Source organism: Mytilus trossulus, unplaced genomic scaffold (genome assembly GCF_036588685.1).
Source record: "Mytilus trossulus isolate FHL-02 unplaced genomic scaffold, PNRI_Mtr1.1.1.hap1 h1tg000024l__unscaffolded, whole genome shotgun sequence".
NCBI lineage: Eukaryota > Metazoa > Mollusca > Bivalvia > Mytilida > Mytilidae > Mytilus > Mytilus trossulus.
Genome location: NW_026963290.1, coordinates 1,912,895 through 1,934,354, shown reverse-complemented (window position 1 = coordinate 1,934,354; position 21,460 = coordinate 1,912,895). Strand labels below are relative to the sequence as shown.

General features: G+C 32.2%; 3 protein-coding genes across 3 annotated transcripts; 2 read left to right on the top strand and 1 right to left on the bottom strand.

Moving 5' to 3' along the window:
* Positions 1-211: 211 nt before the first annotated feature.
* On the top strand, positions 212-2,866 carry LOC134698974 (acetylcholinesterase-like). The gene is made up of 2 exons (XM_063560661.1): positions 212-1,754; positions 2,388-2,866. Exons 1-2 carry the CDS (start codon positions 220-222, stop codon positions 2,572-2,574), a joined length of 1,722 nt encoding a protein of 573 aa, XP_063416731.1. The 5' UTR covers positions 212-219; the 3' UTR covers positions 2,575-2,866.
* A 583-nt stretch (positions 2,867-3,449) lies between these two features.
* On the bottom strand, positions 3,450-12,654 carry LOC134699025 (uncharacterized). The gene is made up of 5 exons (XM_063560717.1): positions 12,588-12,654; positions 9,583-9,765; positions 5,951-6,241; positions 4,227-4,259; positions 3,450-3,562 (listed from the first exon to the last, which is right to left on the bottom strand). Exons 2-5 carry the CDS (start codon positions 9,635-9,637, stop codon positions 3,450-3,452), a joined length of 492 nt encoding a protein of 163 aa, XP_063416787.1. The 5' UTR covers positions 9,638-9,765; positions 12,588-12,654.
* Positions 12,655-17,561: 4,907 nt separating this feature from the next.
* LOC134699000 (uncharacterized) lies at positions 17,562-18,978 on the top strand. Its single transcript, XM_063560689.1, has 2 exons — positions 17,562-17,756; positions 18,394-18,978. Exons 1-2 carry the CDS (start codon positions 17,684-17,686, stop codon positions 18,882-18,884), a joined length of 564 nt encoding a protein of 187 aa, XP_063416759.1. The 5' UTR covers positions 17,562-17,683; the 3' UTR covers positions 18,885-18,978.
* The last annotated feature ends 2,482 nt before the right edge of the window (positions 18,979-21,460 follow it).

Below are 21,460 nucleotides of genomic sequence, written 5' to 3'. Positions count from 1 at the left end.
CGAAAATCTGACAAAAATTTCAAACAATACATGTGAATTTCCTTAAGTTTTTATGTAGTTTATAAGATATTTGAAATTGTTAAAAATGTCTGAATTGTAAACATTTTTAATTAGTGATTGCAATTAATAATATTATATTCAAACATATATAATATCTACTTTTAGTTTCAGTACAACTAAGTTGATTTTTTGTTTCTTTTGCAGTTATATATTTTGGAAATGAGAGTCTTAGTCTGCTCGTTGTACCTATCGTTTCTGTCCATAGTAAGAACAGAACACACGATAGAAACCGCTTTACTAGAAACTTCATTGGGTACAATTAAAGGCGTAAAGGGACTATTTGCTGAGACTGGTGACACTTTATACGAATTCCGTGGAATACCATTTGGAAAACCTCCTACTGGATCTCTGAGATTTAAGAAACCAGTGCCTTTCGGATTATGGAAAGAAACAGTAGATGCCACTGCCTTTCGCTCGGCATGTCCACAAACTATTCCTGATTTTATGCCTGAATTATCAAGACCTACAACATCTGAAGACTGTTTATTTTTAAATGTGTACGTACCAAATTCATTAGACAAATTGAATAACTTTTCAGTAATGGTCTGGATTCATGGCGGGGGGTTTGAAGTTGGGTTTGGAAATGAGGAAGATCTTTCGCGAATGACAATAGAGGGGGACATTATAATGGTCAGTTTCAACTACAGACTCGGTATTTTTGGATTTTTAGCCATAGATCACCCAGCTGCACGGGGTAACTATGCATTATGGGATCAGAAATTAGCTTTACAGTGGGTTCATGATAATATTGAAATGTTTGGCGGGAATCCGAATTCTGTGACTATTTTTGGAGAATCTGCAGGCGGCTACAGTGTATCACTTCAATCCCTTATATCTACAAATAAAGGTTTATTTCATCGTGCTGTTGCTCAAAGTGGTGTCCATAGTAAAATCCTTATGCGCAAACAGGATGAAGTTCAAGAATATGCAAATCAACTGTCGAAAAAATCGTTGTGTCCAATGGAAGATGAGTACAAATTCGTAGATTGCTTACGAGAAAAAACAGTTCAGGAACTTTTAGATATTGCTGACTTTTATTCGACGGTATCGGAAGACAAATTAAAAAGGCATATATTTTTTAAATCGCATAGTTATCCTGTTGTTGATGGCGAGTTGTTTACCGAAAATCCTATCGTTAGTTTGGAGGACAAAACGTCTGCTGTTTCTCAGTTCTTCGGATCTCTTGACTTTATTTCTGGAACAACTTCTAATGAAGGATCATTATTATATTTGATCACATTTCCTGAACTCCAAGAATTTTATAGATTTAACGTAACGGAAGAAGTTCCACACAAAGTAGCGTGTGAGGCAATAATTTCATCTTATGTTGAGAAGTATCTTAGAAGCGACGACAGTATTATAGAACAAATGTGCAATTTTTACAAAGCGGATGCATCTACCAAAGAACAGAGTCTCAGAACAACAGAACTCCTGGCGGATGTTATGTTCACATATCCCTCCTTAAAAATGTTGGAATTCCACGCAGCTTTGAAAAATGGAAAAACTTACCAGTATTTATTTTCTAAGACTAGTCCAGATCCCTTTGGAGGAACTCCCCCTGAATGGTTTGAAGGCAGTGGGCATGGAGACGATCTAATATGGTTGTTTAAAGTTGGAGACCATGAAATTTCTGATGATGAGAAACAATTTTCTAAAAACTTAATACAATATTGGACTTCTTTCGCAAAATCAGGGTAAGTGATACATGAAGATATTATTTTGTATTATTGTTTTTGACTTCTGTAGGACATTTCAATGACGAATAACGTCAGTTTGTGTATGTATAACAGGAAGATACCCTTGAATACTTTGTTAATTTTTGTGCGAAGCCACGTCTTTTCTATCTACACCCTCAATGCAGACTATAATTATTATAGTCTATAGACATATAGGCTCCCCAGGTCTTCTCCCACCGACAATAAAACCCATCGCATAGAAGGGCGTCGTTGTAGCGCCGCGCTTGATTATTAGAATGCAGCCATGTACTGTTGGAATGAGAACGCTACGGTTCAATCCGAACTCTAATTTAAGAATAATGCCGCGCTCTCTGCATGTAAAAGAAAGCTACCAATACGTCTTTTCGGACTCCTGTTGCAAGGTTAATTGTTTACCTTTTTTCTTTCTTTTTTTTTTTATAGTAGAAGTATACTTGCCCATAATACATGTCGGCCATCTTGTAAAGCCTACTTGTTTGTTTGATTTATTAGATAATTTCAAATCCTCCTAAAAATTTACGAAATATTTTTATCTGCACGTTAACCATACCAAAATCAATCAATTTATAAATCTTTTCTATTTTGTTTTTATGTGTTTCGTTTGTATTACAGTAGACCAATAGGTGGACCTGGATCGATGTTCTGGATACCATTTGATTTGAGCGGACGAATGTATTTAAACTTCGATATTCCAACAGTTCTTCAAAGTTTCTACAAAATGGAGACGTCTGAACTATGGTCAGATATATACACACTAATTGAGAAAGATGATAACAGAAAAGAACATGACGAATTGTAGAAACGCACTGGTCTTTAAGGCCAGGTGAGTTTTTCTCATCACTTGTCGTCCGTCGTCCGTTAACTTTTGAATCAACAAAAAACTAACACCGTCGTCATTTATTTTGATCTGTTCCGTATTCGAACATAATAGCATAAACCTGACAATGTGTACCATAAATTACGATTGGACAACATTTTCCGGGACAATTCTCTTCATTGTTGAATTTTTGAAGATTTGATTGATCAAATCATTATACTGATTAATTACTTTTCATCCACAATTATTCTGTAACGCATGCGCAGTAAAATCATTCAAGGCAACGTCCAGTCATCTGCTTTGTCGTCAAGCATCCAAAGTACATTTTCCAGAAGATAAACTAATTATAGATACAGTGTCGTCAGGGTCTTCATGGATGTAAAATCAACAAACAGTTTAATGATAATCCATTGGAAAATGTTAAACCTAGATAAATAATAATTTTTTCGTGTCTCAATAAAGACAAAAATATTAATGAAATTCAACAACCTTTTATGACAACTCTTCAATTTCTGTTTGTCTTATTCACACATCGTTGTCAATATAATAGAATTTAAAACTATCTGTTACAATGTAGTCTTTAACAATGAGCGAAGCCCATACCACATAGTCAGCTACATGTATAAAAGGGCGAAATGACAAATGTAAAATAATTCAAACGAGATAAATTGACGGCCTTATTAATGTACATAGAAAAGACGACCACCATATGCATTTTTATGTACAAAAATGTATAATTGTTTATTCCTAGATGTTATTTCGATGTTAAACACATTTTAAATTCTTTGTCACAAATATATATTTGTTTATATGAAATTACAGTATTTCGAATTTTATAAGGTAATGAAGCAGAACACTTATGAAAAGCAAAATGTATTTTTTTCTCGCGCATACCACAGTATTGCAATTATTACTACCAATAAAACGCAGCCAACTACTATGCCAGCTATCAGTCCACCATTGGAGGTTTCTGTAATTATAATTAATAAAGAGTCACTGTATCTTAAAGAAATATGCTCTTTGATCACAAACTGTACGTATTATTAAATCACTAGCTACATGTGAATATTGATGTATTATTAGTATGGTACTGGTTTTGAAAGTTGGTATCAGTTCATCTTCCCTTTAAAATTATCGTATGACAGTTCTTCCATACGATGGTAAATCTGACATTCAGTTGCATTCAGGAACCAATTTTGCGTAAGAACTATCCAGATTTCTTCAAGAGTGGAACTGTCAAAATCTTGTCTAGGGTAGAATTGTCAGAATGTTATTACTTTCCACTTTTGCTATAACAATAGAACGTTTCAAAAACTGCACGGAGAACTCATGTACAGGGTATTCTAGAACACATCTTAAATTTACGATTTTTAAGACAGTGAGGTAGATTTGAAGAGAGATTAGTGCGAGTGCTAAATATGGAGCGTGATCTATTTAACTTCCGGAGCACTTGGGATCAGCATAATATTTTTGTTTGTTCGTGTTACTTCGTCTTTAGTTTTCTATGATATGTCATATGTCTACGAGTTTGGGTCTTTTTTTGTGTCGTTGTCAATTTGACTTAGTTTAATGAGATTGAATACACACATTAGTATTGAGTATGGAACCTACGTTAAATATTTTGTTATTCTTACCTGACTCTTTCTGACCAGTTGGATTTGATGAACCTGAAGCAGATGATACAGAAATTTTAACATTAACCACAATGGGACATTGATGTGTTCGTATGCTCAATCTTTAAACAGAAGATCAAAATGTACTGATATTTTTCTACCCTAGTACTGTGTATGGATATTATATGGATATTACATGGATATTGAATGCGCTGTACATTTTCACCATTTTTGTAACTACAATCAGAACCTCTTACCTTTTATTTGTAAATTTTCAACTATACATGGCAGACAAAGGAGCAGTTCCTGGAAGAAACACATCTCAGATTCTAAGGGGGGGAGTACATATAGTAAAGTTCTTACTGACATATATAGCTCTTCAACGGTTTCGGTACTTATATAATATCGGATTTCGAATGTTTGGCTTTGTGTGTTCTTGATGAAGGTAAATCCAGAAAAGCGCTTCGAACGCAAGAAATTATCAAACGTATCATTTTCAATTTTTACATCAGCAGGTCGATGCCTCTGTTGGTGGACTATCAGTACCCGAGGGTATTATCAGCTCAGTAGTCAGTACTTCGGTACTGGCATGATTTAACAAAATTTACTTAAATTGTCCGTTTGTAAATTTTGAAATTATTAAGAAACTATGGTTTCAACTCTCTCAAGCAATGTTGGCTTTAGATGAATTGGCTATTTATATTAGTTTTTTTTTTACATACATGTATTATGCTTTTCAGCGGTTTCGGTACTTATACATCTTCGGATTTCAAATGCTTACGGCCCCAGGAAACAGATCAAAATTCATATTCTCTTTCGCAACACTAAGTAACGTATCTTGAAATGGTTAAAATAATTTAAAAGATATCACTCAGTCTGACAGTTCAAAACCGACAATAAAAGCAGTCTGTATTTAAAGTTCGCGTTTCACTGTTATAATAATGTTTTTTTATAAGCAAGGTTACATCAGAATAGTCCATCCCCTTTTCCCGTCAATATTAGAAATGTCAAAATTGTTGACATTTCCAGAAAACATATGGCTCCAATTGAAAATAAAATCGAAAGAGTTTTTTTTCGAACTACAAACCTCCTCTGAGATTTTCGTCTGATATGTCGCTAAAACATTGGATAACCTTCAACTTTAAGGCACATTTTATAAATGTCAAATGAAACTATTCGAAGAATTTTGTGGACGTGTCCAAGATTTTGGTTTCACTTACATGTAACAATCTTTGACAACAAAGTTTATAACAATTGGCTAATATCTGTAGGCTGTATGTAAAGTGCTTACAAAATAAATAGGATATATTGATTGAAGAACTGAATAACGGTCGGACGGACTGAACAAAACATGTAATTAATAATATATACGTTTAAATAATTACATTAGATGTAAGTTTCATTATAATACGTTATTTTGATTGGCTAACATGTTATTCCGTAAACAATTGCATCAGACAATAACATTTAACAAGCATGATGACACGAGGTCCCACAAAAAAGTGCACAGGTGAATTAAATAAAACTCGATAAAAATCGTGTTTTCATGATTTTAGCTAAAAAAAATGTAATTATAAGTATTGAATACTTCTTTTTGAAACTTTATAGGGTTGTAAAAGCGTTGACCGTGCGTACATTTTTAGAATGAAGCGCTTCCGCGCTTCATACAAAATGTACTTCGGTCAACGCTTTTACCACCCAATAAATTTACAAAAAGAAGCATTCAATTCTTAATTAAAACTCACCGATTTCAACTGTATACGAAATGTTTTTAGAATCATAAAAGCACGTCCATTTTATGTTATCATCTTTCTCTAATAGTGGGTCTATTTCCACAAAAATGCCAGACTCATTTGCTGAAAAATTGGAGTTGCCTACAGTAGGTTTTTGACAAAAACCATTACTGTCACATGTATTTGACGACAAGTTAGTATTACTCCATGTTGCTCCACTGTTATTAAAGGAGGGTATATAACATGCCAATACGAAAGGCGAATTTAATTGTAGCGATCCATATCCCACAATTGAGATAGAACCTAAAACAAATATTTAAACATGTTACGACAATTCTGACGTTGGATCCCAAACAAAATGCATTATAATTATGTATAATCCAATTAAATCGGTCTAAACCAGGTCAACCATACTTTTGCTTATCCTAACGTTGACTAGCATAACAGTTAAACAAGAAACAGATCACTGTAATGTACTTGCAAATGTCATGTTTTCGTATTAAAGGTTTTAGTTGTGTTTTGTTGATACCATTCAGAACATTGTAGTATGAAATGTTTCAGAAGTATTGCAGCAGCCGATATTAGAGTGGATAACGGCGTGTAATACTAATTAAAGAGGTACATTGTACATAACACTACAGGGATAATATTACTCTTTAAAAATCAACTGAATTTTTTAATTACTCTGCAATCTTTTGACTCAAACAAAAGAAAAGTATGTAAAAACTTAGGTTTGGATCCGCATCCGCAAAAACAGGTCTACACAACATAAACTACACACACAACATAAACTACACACACAACATAAACTACACACACAACACCAAAACAGATGACAGTCACAATACAAGTATATGTAATTTACTCAAATAGAAGGTACAAAACTTATCTTTAAAAAAAACCGCTTAAACACTTGGAAGACAAAAGTTTGAATACTATTATATTTTTTTTCAAATTGGGCTGGGTGGGCAGGTATTTCAAGAATTGTAAAAATTAAGTCATTCGACGCGTTAACTTCATAAAACATTTGACATATTCGGAGAAGAACGAAACTAGTGTTTGTAAACTGCAATATGAAATTTTTCTAGTGAAGTAAAAAGGTTTTCGAAATGTTTATATTTTTGTCAAAGGGTCAAAGTTTATATTTTGTTTAAATTCTATAAACATTAAACGAGTAAAATTGATTTTATTGAAGGTGTTTGATACCACTAAATTTGTTGCACATGTGCCTGTCTCAGGTTAGGAGACTGTATTTCAGTGGTTGTCGTTTGTTAGCTTAAATACATTTGATACATTCATAGGCAATAGCTTAAATACTTTCAGCTTGTTTTTAATAACTGTCTGCTTTTTTTGTGACGACATTGTGTAATTTTGTTCATGAAACCAACGAAAACGGCCTTGAATACATCGAGAAAACCCGGAGATTGTATAGATATGTTACAGTCATTAAGAACCTCAGGTAAACTCTCTGACAATTGTACATGTAAGCGGAATTGATGTCATCATCATTACTTTATAATCATACATGTAGTTCGTTCTTATGTTGTACTGTTATACCACTGTCCCAGGTTAGGGGAGGGTTGGGATCCCGCTAACATGTTTAACCCCGCCACATTATTTATGTAGGTGTCTGTCCTAAGTCATAGTTAAGGATAGTTAAACAATTGACATTGCAACAGGTCACCCCCGGAGTCTGCAAAGAGTTATTCTTAGCTTTCTTTTACTTGCAGTGAGCGCAGCATTCTTCCTAAATTAGAGTTCGGATTTAACAGTGACGTTTCATTCGAACAGTACATGTCTGCATATTAATAACCAAGCGCGGCGCTATAATCGACGCCCTTCTATGACATGGGTTTTTTATGTCGGGTTGTTGTTGCTTTGACACATTCACCATTTCCTTTCTCCTTTATTATTATTGTCGGTGGGAGGAATCCTGGAGAGCCTATATGTCTATAGACTATTAGGCCGTTAGTTTTCTCGTTTGAATTGTTTTACATTGTCTTATTGGGGACTTTTATAGCTAACAATGCGGAATGGGCTTTGCTCATTGATGAAGGCCGTACGGTGACCTATAGTTGTTAATGTCTGTGTCATTTTGGTCTCTTGTGGACAGTTGTCTGATTGGCAATCATACCACATCTTCTTTTTTATATTTCCAGTATCCACAGAAAGTTCTAGTAGTAACAACAGGGAAGGGAATTTAGAATTCTAGTTCGTGAATGCATTGAAGGTAAAGCATACAAATAAATATATTGGATAGCAACCTATCATTGTTGTCCATACATGTATGCTGTTTGCTGCTATTTGGCCGGATTGTTGTGTTTATGACACATTCCACGTGACCATTCTTAATTTTAATAGATATTTGATGCATATTTCAATCTTACGAAAACATTGATGTGCAGTGACGAAAAAAAGTATGTTGTTGTTATGATGATGAATTATGAACTGATGCTAATTATAAAGTGACAAGTTTAAACATCCACGTCAGGACACAAACATGCAATTGATGTATAATAGGAACCCTTATTTGTAATCGACCAGCACACTGAGTCAAATTTATTACGTGCAAGTCTTTAATGTAATGTCATTAGGATTCAAAAACAACGAGTATTTGCTCTTACTTCTGAATTCGATTGCCTTAGTGGAGATGCAGTACATGATTTTATTATGCATAGCTACTTTATAAATTGGTAGCTTTCGAGTCCTTGTTTTGACTTGGACTGGGATCGAACCGTCTCTTGGTTAGGGATGACATCAAAAGTTCAATGAAGGATAAAGAACTTAATTCACTTATTTTTTTCACTGACCCCCCCCCCCCTTTTCCCCTATCTAACCCCCTCTTAACCTTTTATGGAAAAATTGATTGACCCATATGGATATATGTAAAAACCAATGTCGGATGACCAAAAATTGCAGCAGTTCAACCCCCCCCCCCCCCCCCCCCCCCCCAAAAAAAAAAACCCAAACTATTTGAATTAACTTTTTTTTATCTTACATTGATCTTTTGAAGTCGTCCCTTAACGAATCTATTCAACTATTATTATTTTGGGTTCTTTGGTAGCTTGTTGCAAGGTGGCATTCAAATTTTTAAGCCTTACTTTCGAATGACCTAGTCTGCAGAACCTACGTATCGGAGGTACTTTTGAGTTGTTCTTGCTCTGGAAATGCTAAAAAATGCCCCTCTAAAGGCAATCAATTTAGAAATCAATCTATTAAGCAAATAAGGTGTTTCCTAAAATCACAGGTTAATTAAAACCAGCACCAATTATCCACATGCGCAAGTCGATAATGGGTTCTGGTTTTCCGAATATGACCTAACGAGTGTTTCACGAATATGACCAACCGTATTAGACTATTTACCGGCTGTGTAATAACATAAGCAACACGACGGGTACCACATGTGGAGCAGGATATGTTTACCCTTTCGGAGCACCTGAGATCACCTTCAATATTTTTGTAAGGTTCCTGTTGTTTAGTCTTTAGTTTTTTATAGTGTGTGTAGTGTACTACTATTTGTCTGTTTGTCTTTTTATTTGTTAGCCATGGCGTTGTCAGTCTATTTTCTATCTTTGAGTTTGACTGTCCCTCTGGTGTCTTCCGCCCCTCTTCATAAGACTACTTAAATTATTGAAAAACCTCACCATATATTGACTTCCAAGTGAAAAAAGTAAATAAACAAACATGGAAATAATCCATTTTATGTTCTTTTATCACTTTTACTTTTCGGAATGTCCATTTGACTCAATTGTATGTTCTAAATTAATGTAGATTAATAACAGCAACTAGCATAGCTTGTATTGCTCTGTGTCTTTTATGTCTCAAATCTGAAAAAAGACTTTATACATATAAATAACACATAGCTGAGAGGATGTTTTATTTATTTTTTGTTTTAACACTCTAATAATAAAATCTGAACCGAAACGTAGAACTTAAACATTGTCTTTAATAACTTGATATAAATTCAATTCATCTTCATTCCAAAAAAAAATGTCAACCGCTCAGTCACGTGATAGAGTAAATTACCACTCTCGTACATTGTACAATAAAAATATGGCATAATAACGGCAAAATCAAATGATAAAACAAATGAACCAAATGGACATCAATTGTCTTACATAGTGTTCTTTACTTGGTACAGACATTTTCAAATCTAAACATCCCACTTGTGTAACAGTCGCATCAAATTCCATTACATTTACAAACGACAGCAACAGAATGACAGGATCCTGACTGGCATAGACAAACAAAATCTGGCAGGGCTAAGCATGTTAGCGGACGCCCAACCTAGGACAGTGGTGTTAAAGTACAATATATTAACAAATACTAAAGATCAGATGAGAAGGGATGAACCCATGAGATCGACACAAAGCAAACAAAAATGTATCAATAGATTATAGACCGGACGCGACAGGGTATATATACATTCCTACAACAAAAAAGACGTAACAGATTTAAGAGTACTGACAGTTACTGACAGCTAAGTTTGAGAAGCCTGGTATCTTTGATAATTTGTTTAAGATGTGATGTGTTTAAAGTACATCAGTTTATAATGTCATCATGTTTTACTCTTTTGAACAGTTAATCAAACACAATATGCTCCGTTAAAATGTTCCATGTGTGTGAATAGTAGTAAAAAACTACGTGAAAATCAGAACTATCATCTTCTTAAAAAGTGAAGGAATTGCTTTTTATACTTTTTGAATCAAAATCAAAACCACTTAACCGAATATAGCCCGTATATTTATCATAATTGTCATTTGTTAACCAATATCCAGTTATATGTTAGATTAGATTCGTTGAAACACAAATATTCATAAATTACAAACGAAAATAACCCATGGCCTAGTAATTCTGTAGTACGGAAGAGTCCTTGAAAGGGATATATACCGGTTTATTTCTTCCTCTGTGATATTTTATCCTGGGATAATTTGTCACAGTTATTTTTTCCATACATGGTATTTCACATGGAATGTTTCATGATAATTTTCTTTTTAAAAGAATGATATATACTTGAATATTTCAGGAATTTTTTTCAATGATAATTTGTGGAATTATTTCCCTTTATAATGCATCTTTTTTTAACAAATTCGCTTTATTTCAAAAACACTATTATTATTTCATAGTATTTGTAAAGGATAAGTCCTTTCTAATAACTATTCAAAAAGTAGACTACCAAGATAGAATTTCACAGCAAAGGAAAAAATATTCCAGGTAAATATTTTTCTCCGGATAAAAAAAACCAACAACTAATGTTACATTTTCCCCTCCGGATCAAATTACACCCGTATATAATTTTGCTTTACAGATGCACCTCTGTATGCAGGGTCGTTATAATAAACCACATGAAAAGTACACTCTTCAAAAATATTCATAGTTTTAAAATTAATTAGAGTCACACCTGATCTAAAACTATTGACTAGCTTGTTAAAAGGAATATTGATATTACCACAACAAAAGGTTAATTTATTATGATTTACGATCTAGATCTACTGATAAATAAATAAACATAGTGGTTAAGGGAGATTTGGTTTCGATAAAAAGAGACATTTCTAAAGGTTAACCTAAGTTGCCAAATTTCTTTACTGTGCCAAATTGCTAATACAAAATATAGGTGGCAAATATTTTGTTTTGCTTATTTTAAGTTTGTGAAAAAAATCAGAATGAGTCAAGATTGTAAATGGACAGAACACAATATGTGTTATGATAAAAAAAAAGAATACTGAACGATACCGTTCTAAATAAAATATATGATAGGGTATGTTTTAGTACTTTTAGAAAATACAAAGCCATGCATTTGTCTTTTTTCATCACACAATAGCTTTTATCAAAAACCTTTATGAAATAAATTTTCTAGACTAGTTATCTCACTCATAAAACAATGATTTGAAAAAATAATAATCAATTAAAACGTTTTCATTTCACATGGACTTAAGATAAACTCGTAACTATTCCATTTAAAAGAAAAGTTCATAAATGAATTTTATTTCTTAGTTCCACAGATAACAAGGAGGGACAATATTCTACATACGACATACAGATCGATCGGTCGTAGTAATCTACATAGTATGCGTATAAGCTATAATGAATTCACGAATTGATTTACAGATATCGCTCGTTTTACCTTTTTTCAGTCATCTAGTTGTTTGATAGTATATTTATAATTTGTATCAATCTAATCAAAATATAGTTCACCGATTTCGTTATACATTTTATGTTGAAATAGGATAAACCCACGAAATATACAATTATACGGGGATATTCTGAGATCAATAGCAATGCCCTCTCTCTGCCTTTCGGTTCTTTTTTGTTTATGATTTATGAATTGTTGTCTCATTGTCGAATACCCCCTTTTTTCTCCATTATAAATTTATACTCGGAATACATTCCGAAAGTTAATTTACAATATATGAAAGTCCCTGGAGAATGACGGACTGTGTAGAAAATAATATCTAATATCTGCCTTACCTTAGAGTGAAGTATATAAGATACCCCAATACATTAAATACAAATTCTTCAAACATCAAAACAGAAAAAAATATATCTTTTGTTTCGTTTTGCATGTCATTCAAATATTTAAAAAACAGATCTTATTACATGTAAAAAAAAAATTGCTCGAAACCTAATATTTCATTTTACTTTTACTTACATTTTATGAGACTTCGGATAAGAAACAATAAATTGTGTAATTTTCAAATCTAAAAATAAAATAAAGACATATATAAACTTATTTATATTGATTATCTAGAACAGGTAGCAATATACGTTACAATTTTAGCAATTATCGATTTAAATCGAACAATAGATTTGTTTATGAACATACCTGCACCCTGTTATTCCACATACCCATCGAATCTAAAAATGTATATTCTGCTTTGTATGTTAAATTTTGTAGATAGTAAATATTTATAAATCTTACCGGCATCAATGCTTATGCTGCTGTTTTATAACATTTTCTGCAGCATTTCTAAATAATTATCGTACAAACAGGTCTAAAGAGATGACGTTTTGTAACTTATTTAAATGATCAGAGCTTATAGTCATTCCGTATGCTCTAAGCGCTGTTTGTTCCAAAGAGGTGAAATTGGATTTCGAGCAGAATGCTTGTGAATTAAGAAACGTTCTCGGAGTTCAGTATTTTTGTGATTTTACTTTTCATTCTATTGTAAGAACCAGTTGGTTAAAATCAAATATCTTATATTGAAGTCTAATATATTTATATTCTTGTAACGTACGTATCGAACGGACGGGATTTGCTTAGTTAGTACAGTTCAAACAATTAGGTGTCCATTGTACATTTCAACGACAGCAATAATTTCTCTTGTCAAGTTTTAGGGAAATTCGTTAAAAGTAAGTGCATTGATTACATTGTAACTTATTAAAATGACAAAAGTTAATAGACATTCCGTATGCCATTAGCCCTGCTTTTTAAAAAGAGGTGAAATTGGATTTCGAGAAAAACGCTTGTCAAAATCGTCCAATTATATTCATAAATATTTCAGGGCTGTAAGTCAGCACTTTCTGTTTTGAAATGACTTATCATCGATATGGTCACAACTATAAATCAACTGTTTACAAAACTTTAAATTTTTAAAATACCAAGGCCACCAATGGGTCTTCAATGCAAGGCTTTATTACACCAGGAATATATTACCTTAACTGTTTTTGGCAACACTTTTAGGAATTTGTGGTCTGCAATGCTCTTCAACTTCCTTTTTGTTAGCCATGGTGTTGTCGATTTACTTTTGACATATAAGTGTGACCGTCCCTTTGGTATCTTTCGCCACTCTTTTCCAACTTAATTGGATTTTTAACATTGTTTATTCTAGCGTCACTGATAAGTCTTTTATAAACGAATCGCACGTCTAACGCAAATATTCATTTTCAATCCTTGGTATCCATGATGAGTTTGTTTTTAGAGCTGAGGGATACAATTATAATTTTGTTGACATACTTACCTAGTATCATGTCTGTTTGTCTTGTTCACACATCGTTGTCAATATAATGAAATTTTATGCAGTTGTCATAAAAGTTAGAAATTTTGCTTGCTTTAAAAGCAGGTTTAATCAACCATTTTCTATGAGAAAATGTCTGTACCAAGACAGAAATAAGACAGTAGTTATGCACTCGTTTGATATGTTTAAGCTTTTGATTTTGCAATTTGATTAAGCACTTTCCTTTTTGAATTTTCATCGGAGTACAGTATTTTTGTGGTTTTACTTTTTTGGGGACTAATTAAGGGAAAATTATGGCCAATATGATTCATAAAGTAAAATAAATAAAGTCTCAACATTGAATATTCAGTATTTTATTTTATTAATGTACAGATTCTATTTGTACACTGGAAAACAAATTCATTCGAAAAACAGAACTCTTTAATCAGGTTTAAGATTATTTAAGTTTATGCTTGATTGTAAGTTAAGGACTTTTACTATTGAGTAATCAAAAAAGCCTTGTCATAAGACAACTAAAGCTTATCACGTCACACAGCTGTTTTCTTTTGTTATCAGCAAAAGAAAATGTTGGAAAATATTGATAATAGTTTGAATTCGTTGTCTTAAACTTTTATAATTATGTAAGATGACTGGTAACTGTCTGTAACATAAATCTGATATATTCTATAAAATATAATGTATTCGTACAAATGCAAGTCACACAGTTCGTATTACCACATACATAGACATAACGAGCGCAAATTGATCAATATATGACAAGACATTTGATTTATTGTTTAACAATAGTTGACTGAATAGTTTGAAAAGGTATGAGAGAGAAAGAGAGAAAAAATTTCTCTAAAGTAGTATAATACATGTACGTGTATTGTATGTCAATTCTGTTGCTTTGCAAAATATTCAGAATTGTAACGTTAGTGACGGAATGTGTTCAAAGGCTTTTTTTTAATGATAGAGAAACTTAGCATTTCTTTATGCTCTAAAGTCAAATAATGCAAATACCGAACTCCGAGCTAAATTCAAAACCGAAAGTCCTTAATCAAAGGCAAAATAGAAAGCTCAAACTAATCAAACGAATAGATATCAACTTTTACTTTCCTGACTTGGTACAGACATTTTCATTGTAGAAAATAGTTGATAAAAACTGGTTATATGGCTAGCCAACCTCTCACTTGTATCTCATTCACATTAAATTCCATTATATTGACAGAGATGTGTAAACACAACAAACAGACATAATATGTAAAAATGTCACTCCACTGCATTGTATTATAATTTTAGCATTATGGTATAGACACCTTAACCAATTACATCTGTGTTAGTTGCTCACCAAATTTGACAATAAACAGCTGTCAAACAAGTGAGATGTTTAGCTAACTTTAAATCAGGTTGACTAAGAATTATCCTCGGTAAACCCTTGCATCTAGGTAAGGAATAGAACATTCGATATAGGCGAGCGTTTGGTCTGCCAGATTCCCTCTTTCGAGTTTGGCATTTTTGTTAATATTTTTATACATGAACAATGATAACTTTCTTTAACTTGTATATAGAAGTTATAACAATTCATACATTATAGATTTTCCATAACTATTCTGACTTAAAACACATTTTAAAATTTGCATAGTTTGTTTTAATTTTTAATGCACAATTTAATTGATGGATTGATCCTGAACGTCAAACATTACATAACATATAAACGAAACGTGAATATATATTGATCATTCAGTCATGAGAAAAATAAAAAGGGAAAGACCTTGAAACCACAGCATGTTTAGGGCTAGAGGTAATTTAGGTCATATGATTAAATCATGCTTGTACAGAACACAACGAGTTTTTGTATTTATTAGCTGAAAGGTTATCACAGTCCAATTATATGTAACTACATGTATAACAGGACACAGTTTTCTAATGTCAACCTTATGATCTAACTCATCTGTGCCGTGTGAATAGCACAGAGAAGCCGCATTTATCAAATTGGTTTTATCCGACTGTGACTCTTACACATGCCTCTCAGCAACTTTGATAGACTACAACGGACATTCATAATTAAAATAAATATGGTTCGTATTGTTCAATTTTAAGTTTACTGCGTTGGTCTTTTAACCCTTTTCCTTTTAACCAAGAAATGTTGTTATATAACATATTGTTGTCAGCCTGGCCTTGAAGTCCTTATACTTTCGAGTAATTTTTTTACCAATTAAAATGTTGGATTTTATATTTTGAGCAAGCTTTTTGTGCTCCGAGCACTGAGCAAATTTTCTTGATTTCAAACCTTGGTATCATCTCACACTTTTTAGCAATGTTCAGACACAATGTGAATGCGTATATACTAGTACATTATGCAGAGTATGTTTGATAATCGACAAGTTTCCCCGATGTTGTGGTCACACCAATTTGAACCTTAGTAAACATGTTCGTTATGATATATTAGTGTCAAAAAATATCTCAAATTAAGGTTTAATCCTCGATTTTATAGTCATTGGATTATTTAAAAATATGTGATATTTCTGTGGGATATGGTAATCCTTAGGCTTATTGAAAACCACGTTCAACAGAAAGATAGGCCACCCTAAATTTAAGCAAAACACACTTTTTTTTAAAATCAAAGCCGAACAATCGTTGTTTCCTCTACAGATTGGCGTGTTCTGAAAAAAAACATCAAATTTGAATATAAGAATTAAGAGAGTGCAAGCCGATGTGATAGTCATGGGTTATTATATTACATTATATATTTGTGACTTGCTTTTATATATATATATATATACATGTTTTTCAATTTTAGTACTTTTAAAAGAGCCAAAATAAACGAATGATTTCATATCTCAATACTTTGTCTCATGTAAAGCTTAACTTTTATGCGGGAAAAAAATTATAACTCTGTATTTTGATCAATATACCTTTGTCTAAATGGCATATAGTTCATAACAAAGTTTAATGCGATTTAATGATATTAGCATTAACAATAACGACATAGGCAATGCTCTTGTTACAAGAATAGAAAGGACGAAATCGTTACTCGATTTTTTTTTACTATTTTGATAGAATATAGACACAATATTGCTAAAAACAAAACATGTGTGGATTTATTTTAATTGCTGGAGAACATTCTTAAAGTTCAGGGTCTATAACTATCAGAGATTATTTATCTAGAACATCATCGCTTCTACTTTTCAATTATTTCAATCATATACTTTTCATCTAAAAGTTTGTATGTGCAATCATTATTCAAAAGGCTTTATGTGGAATGTTACAAAACAATATTTCGGTGTTTTTCCAATATTGTTTTTTTTTACTTTTGTTTTCACTCAATTCCACTACTTTTTTCAAACTAAATGTTAAAATTTATTAATAACATGTATATTTTTTTCTCTTCTTATATACTCATAAAATGTACATATTAAGCTAAGCCTTACAACAATCAATATATTAATCTAAATATGCACTGCATTTTAACATGTTTAAATATGTTAACAAGGTGAACGAAAAAATAAGGGTAACATGTACTTCCAAATGACACAATGTTAAACCCTTCTCAAATAACATTACGCGATTATCCAGTGTGACATTGTATGTTTACGTTGTTTACATCGTGTCCTGACAACCTTTGCTAGGATGATAAATGAAACACGGAAATATTTAGGTTTATATTTCCTAACTTATTTGCACACCTGTTTCTGACACTGAAATTCAAATTGCTTTAAGCTCATTTACCTACGCAATTCTCTACACAAAAATCTCTTTTCCATAATATAGCTGGATTTATCCTGGATAAACTCTTAAACGAATAACCAGAATGAAAATACTGTCCTGTATGTTGATATTAGCATCCTGGTCATCAGTTTGTTGCTATAAACACAAAATCACAGGTAAGAACTTTTTTAAATTATTTTTATAAAACAAACGCATCAATGATACCAGCGTAACATGTTTGTACGCGAGACAATCCTTTCGTTTACATAAGACAAATCAGTAATATAGTGCAAACAGATGAACAATATAATGTAAAGTTGATCAGGGTCCACAATTCCAAAAACGTTATAAGTACCATGTATGGTCTGTGGAAACCGCATTACGTTTTAAATGGAAAAAATCTAAATCAATCTGCATACAAAAATCTTTTAGATTAAAATTAACCTGAAGTCCAGCGTAAAAAGATGCGTGATCCCAGGTTATCAACAAGAGTAATTATTTCCTGCTTCAAATGTTAAATGCAATAAATTTACTTCACTCAAGTTAACACACTAACACGTACTTGAAGAACACAAAACTCGATATGAAACATAGTTATAATAGTTCGTGCCAAAAAGTAAAATAAAACAGTCAAAGGCCACCGATGCGTCCTCAACACAGCGATGAAATCCTGCATCCAGAGGCGGGCTTCAACCGGCCTCTAAAAAGTAAAAAAAAATAAATGTATACTTCATCAGATATTTCCTATGCTAAAATTACAAAAAAAAATTATGTACATTCAAAATTCATATAATATTTTTCTTTCTTTTATAGGAACAAACAGAAAACTAAATCCTATCAAACTCGAGAAAAATCTTGTGGAATGGCAACGTAATAGTATTGCCACTATTATTCCAATTCTGACAGATATCGCATGTGAGGCATGCAGCAAAATGTCCGACAAAAAAGACCGTGAAAAGTGCAGTACAAAATTTTGTCTGTCAAGCGGAACACATGCCATGCGACATTCAACTGACGTCTCCATCATCAAAAGAAAAATTCACATTGACATTTTCGGTGATAAAGGACTTTCCGTGGACAAAACACATGACATTATTGCTGAATTAACAAATATGTTATGTTCGTTGTGTAGCAAGATAAAGGACCCAGTGAAAAAGAAGACGTGCATCACTAAATTTTGTTTGAAGAGAAAACTTTCTCTTGTTCAGGCACCAAGAAGGATTGGAAAAACACCAACATTTCAGTTATCTCAAGACCATCCAAACCACAGATCAAGTGTTATATTCAAGAACGCAAAATATTAATTCAGGTTTAAAAACTATCAAGTAAACGTTTTAAGTAGCGCAAAATTTTGAAATTCATCACTTATAAATTGAACCAAAGAAATATCAACTTTGACCTACACAAATACAAGTTTTTGATTAGAAATTTTAGACTTAAACTAAAATTAAAATCAAATGGAAAGTACAAATTAGAATTAAAAAATGTACTTTTTGAACAATGGCGAGTGAGAAGAAGAGATAGAGAGAGAGATTAACTATGTCAATGTTGCAATATGAAAACCATTGAAAATGAATATCATTTTGAAATGATTCGACCAGCCTATAGACTTTTGTGTCTTATATTTATGCCTAAATATTATTGTTATTGGCCTTATATACTTTTTATCACTTATTCAAACATGTTCAAGAACTTTGGTATTAAAACTTTGGTGGTTGAAAAAGGAAAACTGGAAACTACGATCACAATTAAAAAAATAGATTATAAAGTACTATTGGTTTATTATGTTTTTTTCTTGTTATAGCATTATCTTATATGCTGATTTGCAATAAACTATTGGATGTTAATAACAGGTTGTATAAATTATGATTTTATGTAAAACACAATAGGTTTTTTTTTCAGACATTCCTATGCAATTATCGGGTTTATCACAAGGTTGGTACTGATGTATTACTTGTCACTAAACTTTTGCGTTCTTTAATTCAAACTTCAAAATAGCAGACTGTCCCTATCTGGCTTTAGTTGGTTAAACACTAGGTAGGATAACTTCTCAATAAATCCTCATTTTGAAAAAAAAAGATAATTTTACGTTTCTTGGTTCTATCTTCCTTTGGAAAAATTAACCTTTTACGTTTCAATATTATTTGATTGATTCTTTTTACACATTACAAGATAATACTTTATATAACGAAATCATACAAGATGGATAAGCGATGCATCAAAGATGACATTAAACTATGTAAAGGAAGTACTTTGCATAAAATATGTTACATAAGAATATATAGTGTGAAGATAGAAACAGGGAATAAATCGTTGAAATGATGTTTTTGATTTTATTGTCAGTGTCATATTTCCAGTGTGTCCTGCCTTTAGTTGTAACTGAAAATGGTATGTATCAAATTATTGTTAAGTTCCAATATTCACAGGTGATGACTGAAAAAAAATACAAAATTTTAATTACATGTGTTTGTAGTATTAAACAAAATAATTCTTTCAGTAGGCTCTTTTTGCTTTTCAGCTCTTCAAATTTTTAATATTGTGCTATTCAGTATGTTGTTCTCGTTCCTTCTCTATTGAGGATCATTCAAGATATGCGTAGTGTTTACACAAGTAATCATTCCGTATATCAGTCCAAAGTTGATTTGGCGTATATTGAGGATCATTCAAGATATCCGTTGTATTTATACAAGTAATCATTCCGTACATCAGTCCAGAGTTGATTTGGCGTATAATGGCCTTTTCAAGGTTCCACTATATTGATATCGGTATAGATAAATAAGCAAGTAGATAAATCATTCACCGTTCCATTCCAATAAATAAAAAGATCTGGTATCGGTGCCAACGAGACACATATTCGTTATAAATCGAATAGGTACAACACATATCACTGTGACACCTGTAACACTAGATTCAATTTTAAAGAAATAGTCACTTTATTGTGTCATTTATTCCGTGCACTTCGTATTTCGAGAACAAATGTTTAAGTATGACAAGTCCACTATTTCTTTTTTGGAAAATCAAAAGATATTATAAGTATTTGAAAGTAACACCCTTAATATATTCATAAACATCATCTTACTGATATCTGCATTCAAATTGTTTAATTGTGTCTCTTGTATTTGTTTTATGGCTTCAAACTTCTGGCATCGCCCAAAAATCAACAGTTTACCATATTTTCATTTATATTTAATACCAGTCAATGCTTTCCCAATGCAATTATTTGCTATACGATGGTTCAGATGTCATAATAATTTTACCATACCTTTTGACTTGGATGAATGGCTGGAAATTTGAAAATGTCAATGAATCACACTTGTGTAATATAGGAGCATACATGTTCCTTTGCAAGGTGCAAGCTACGGATTCGTCCGTCTATAGCGTCCAAATGAGGCAAAGTTTCAAGAGTTTGATCAGCATAAAGTTGCAATCGTTTCAGAGTGTAAACGCATGTTGTGATATAAGAAAAAACAATATACAACTTAATCATGACAATGATTACTGCAATGTTTTTAAGCGATTATTGAATTGAAATTTTCAACTAACTTATTCGCTGCAAGTGGAAAATAACGCAAATTTAAATCGTCATGAATATGCGAAACTTTGCGATCTTTCGTCAAATAGATAAATCGAGACAATGAGACAAAGATTGTGAAAATAGATCGCCGAGAAATGAAGAAGTAAGCACTCAAAAAAAGTATGCGCGAAAACTAGTTGGTTAATAGTATTCTAGACATTCTACTAGAAAAAAAACTTTAAAATTTTTAAAAAGTTCTCAATTTACCACTCTAGTCAGAAATTTGTATATTGTATTTTTGTTGTTGGTTATATTACCAATAACGTTCTCCGAAATAAAATATTCATACCATGTAGTCACCTGTCA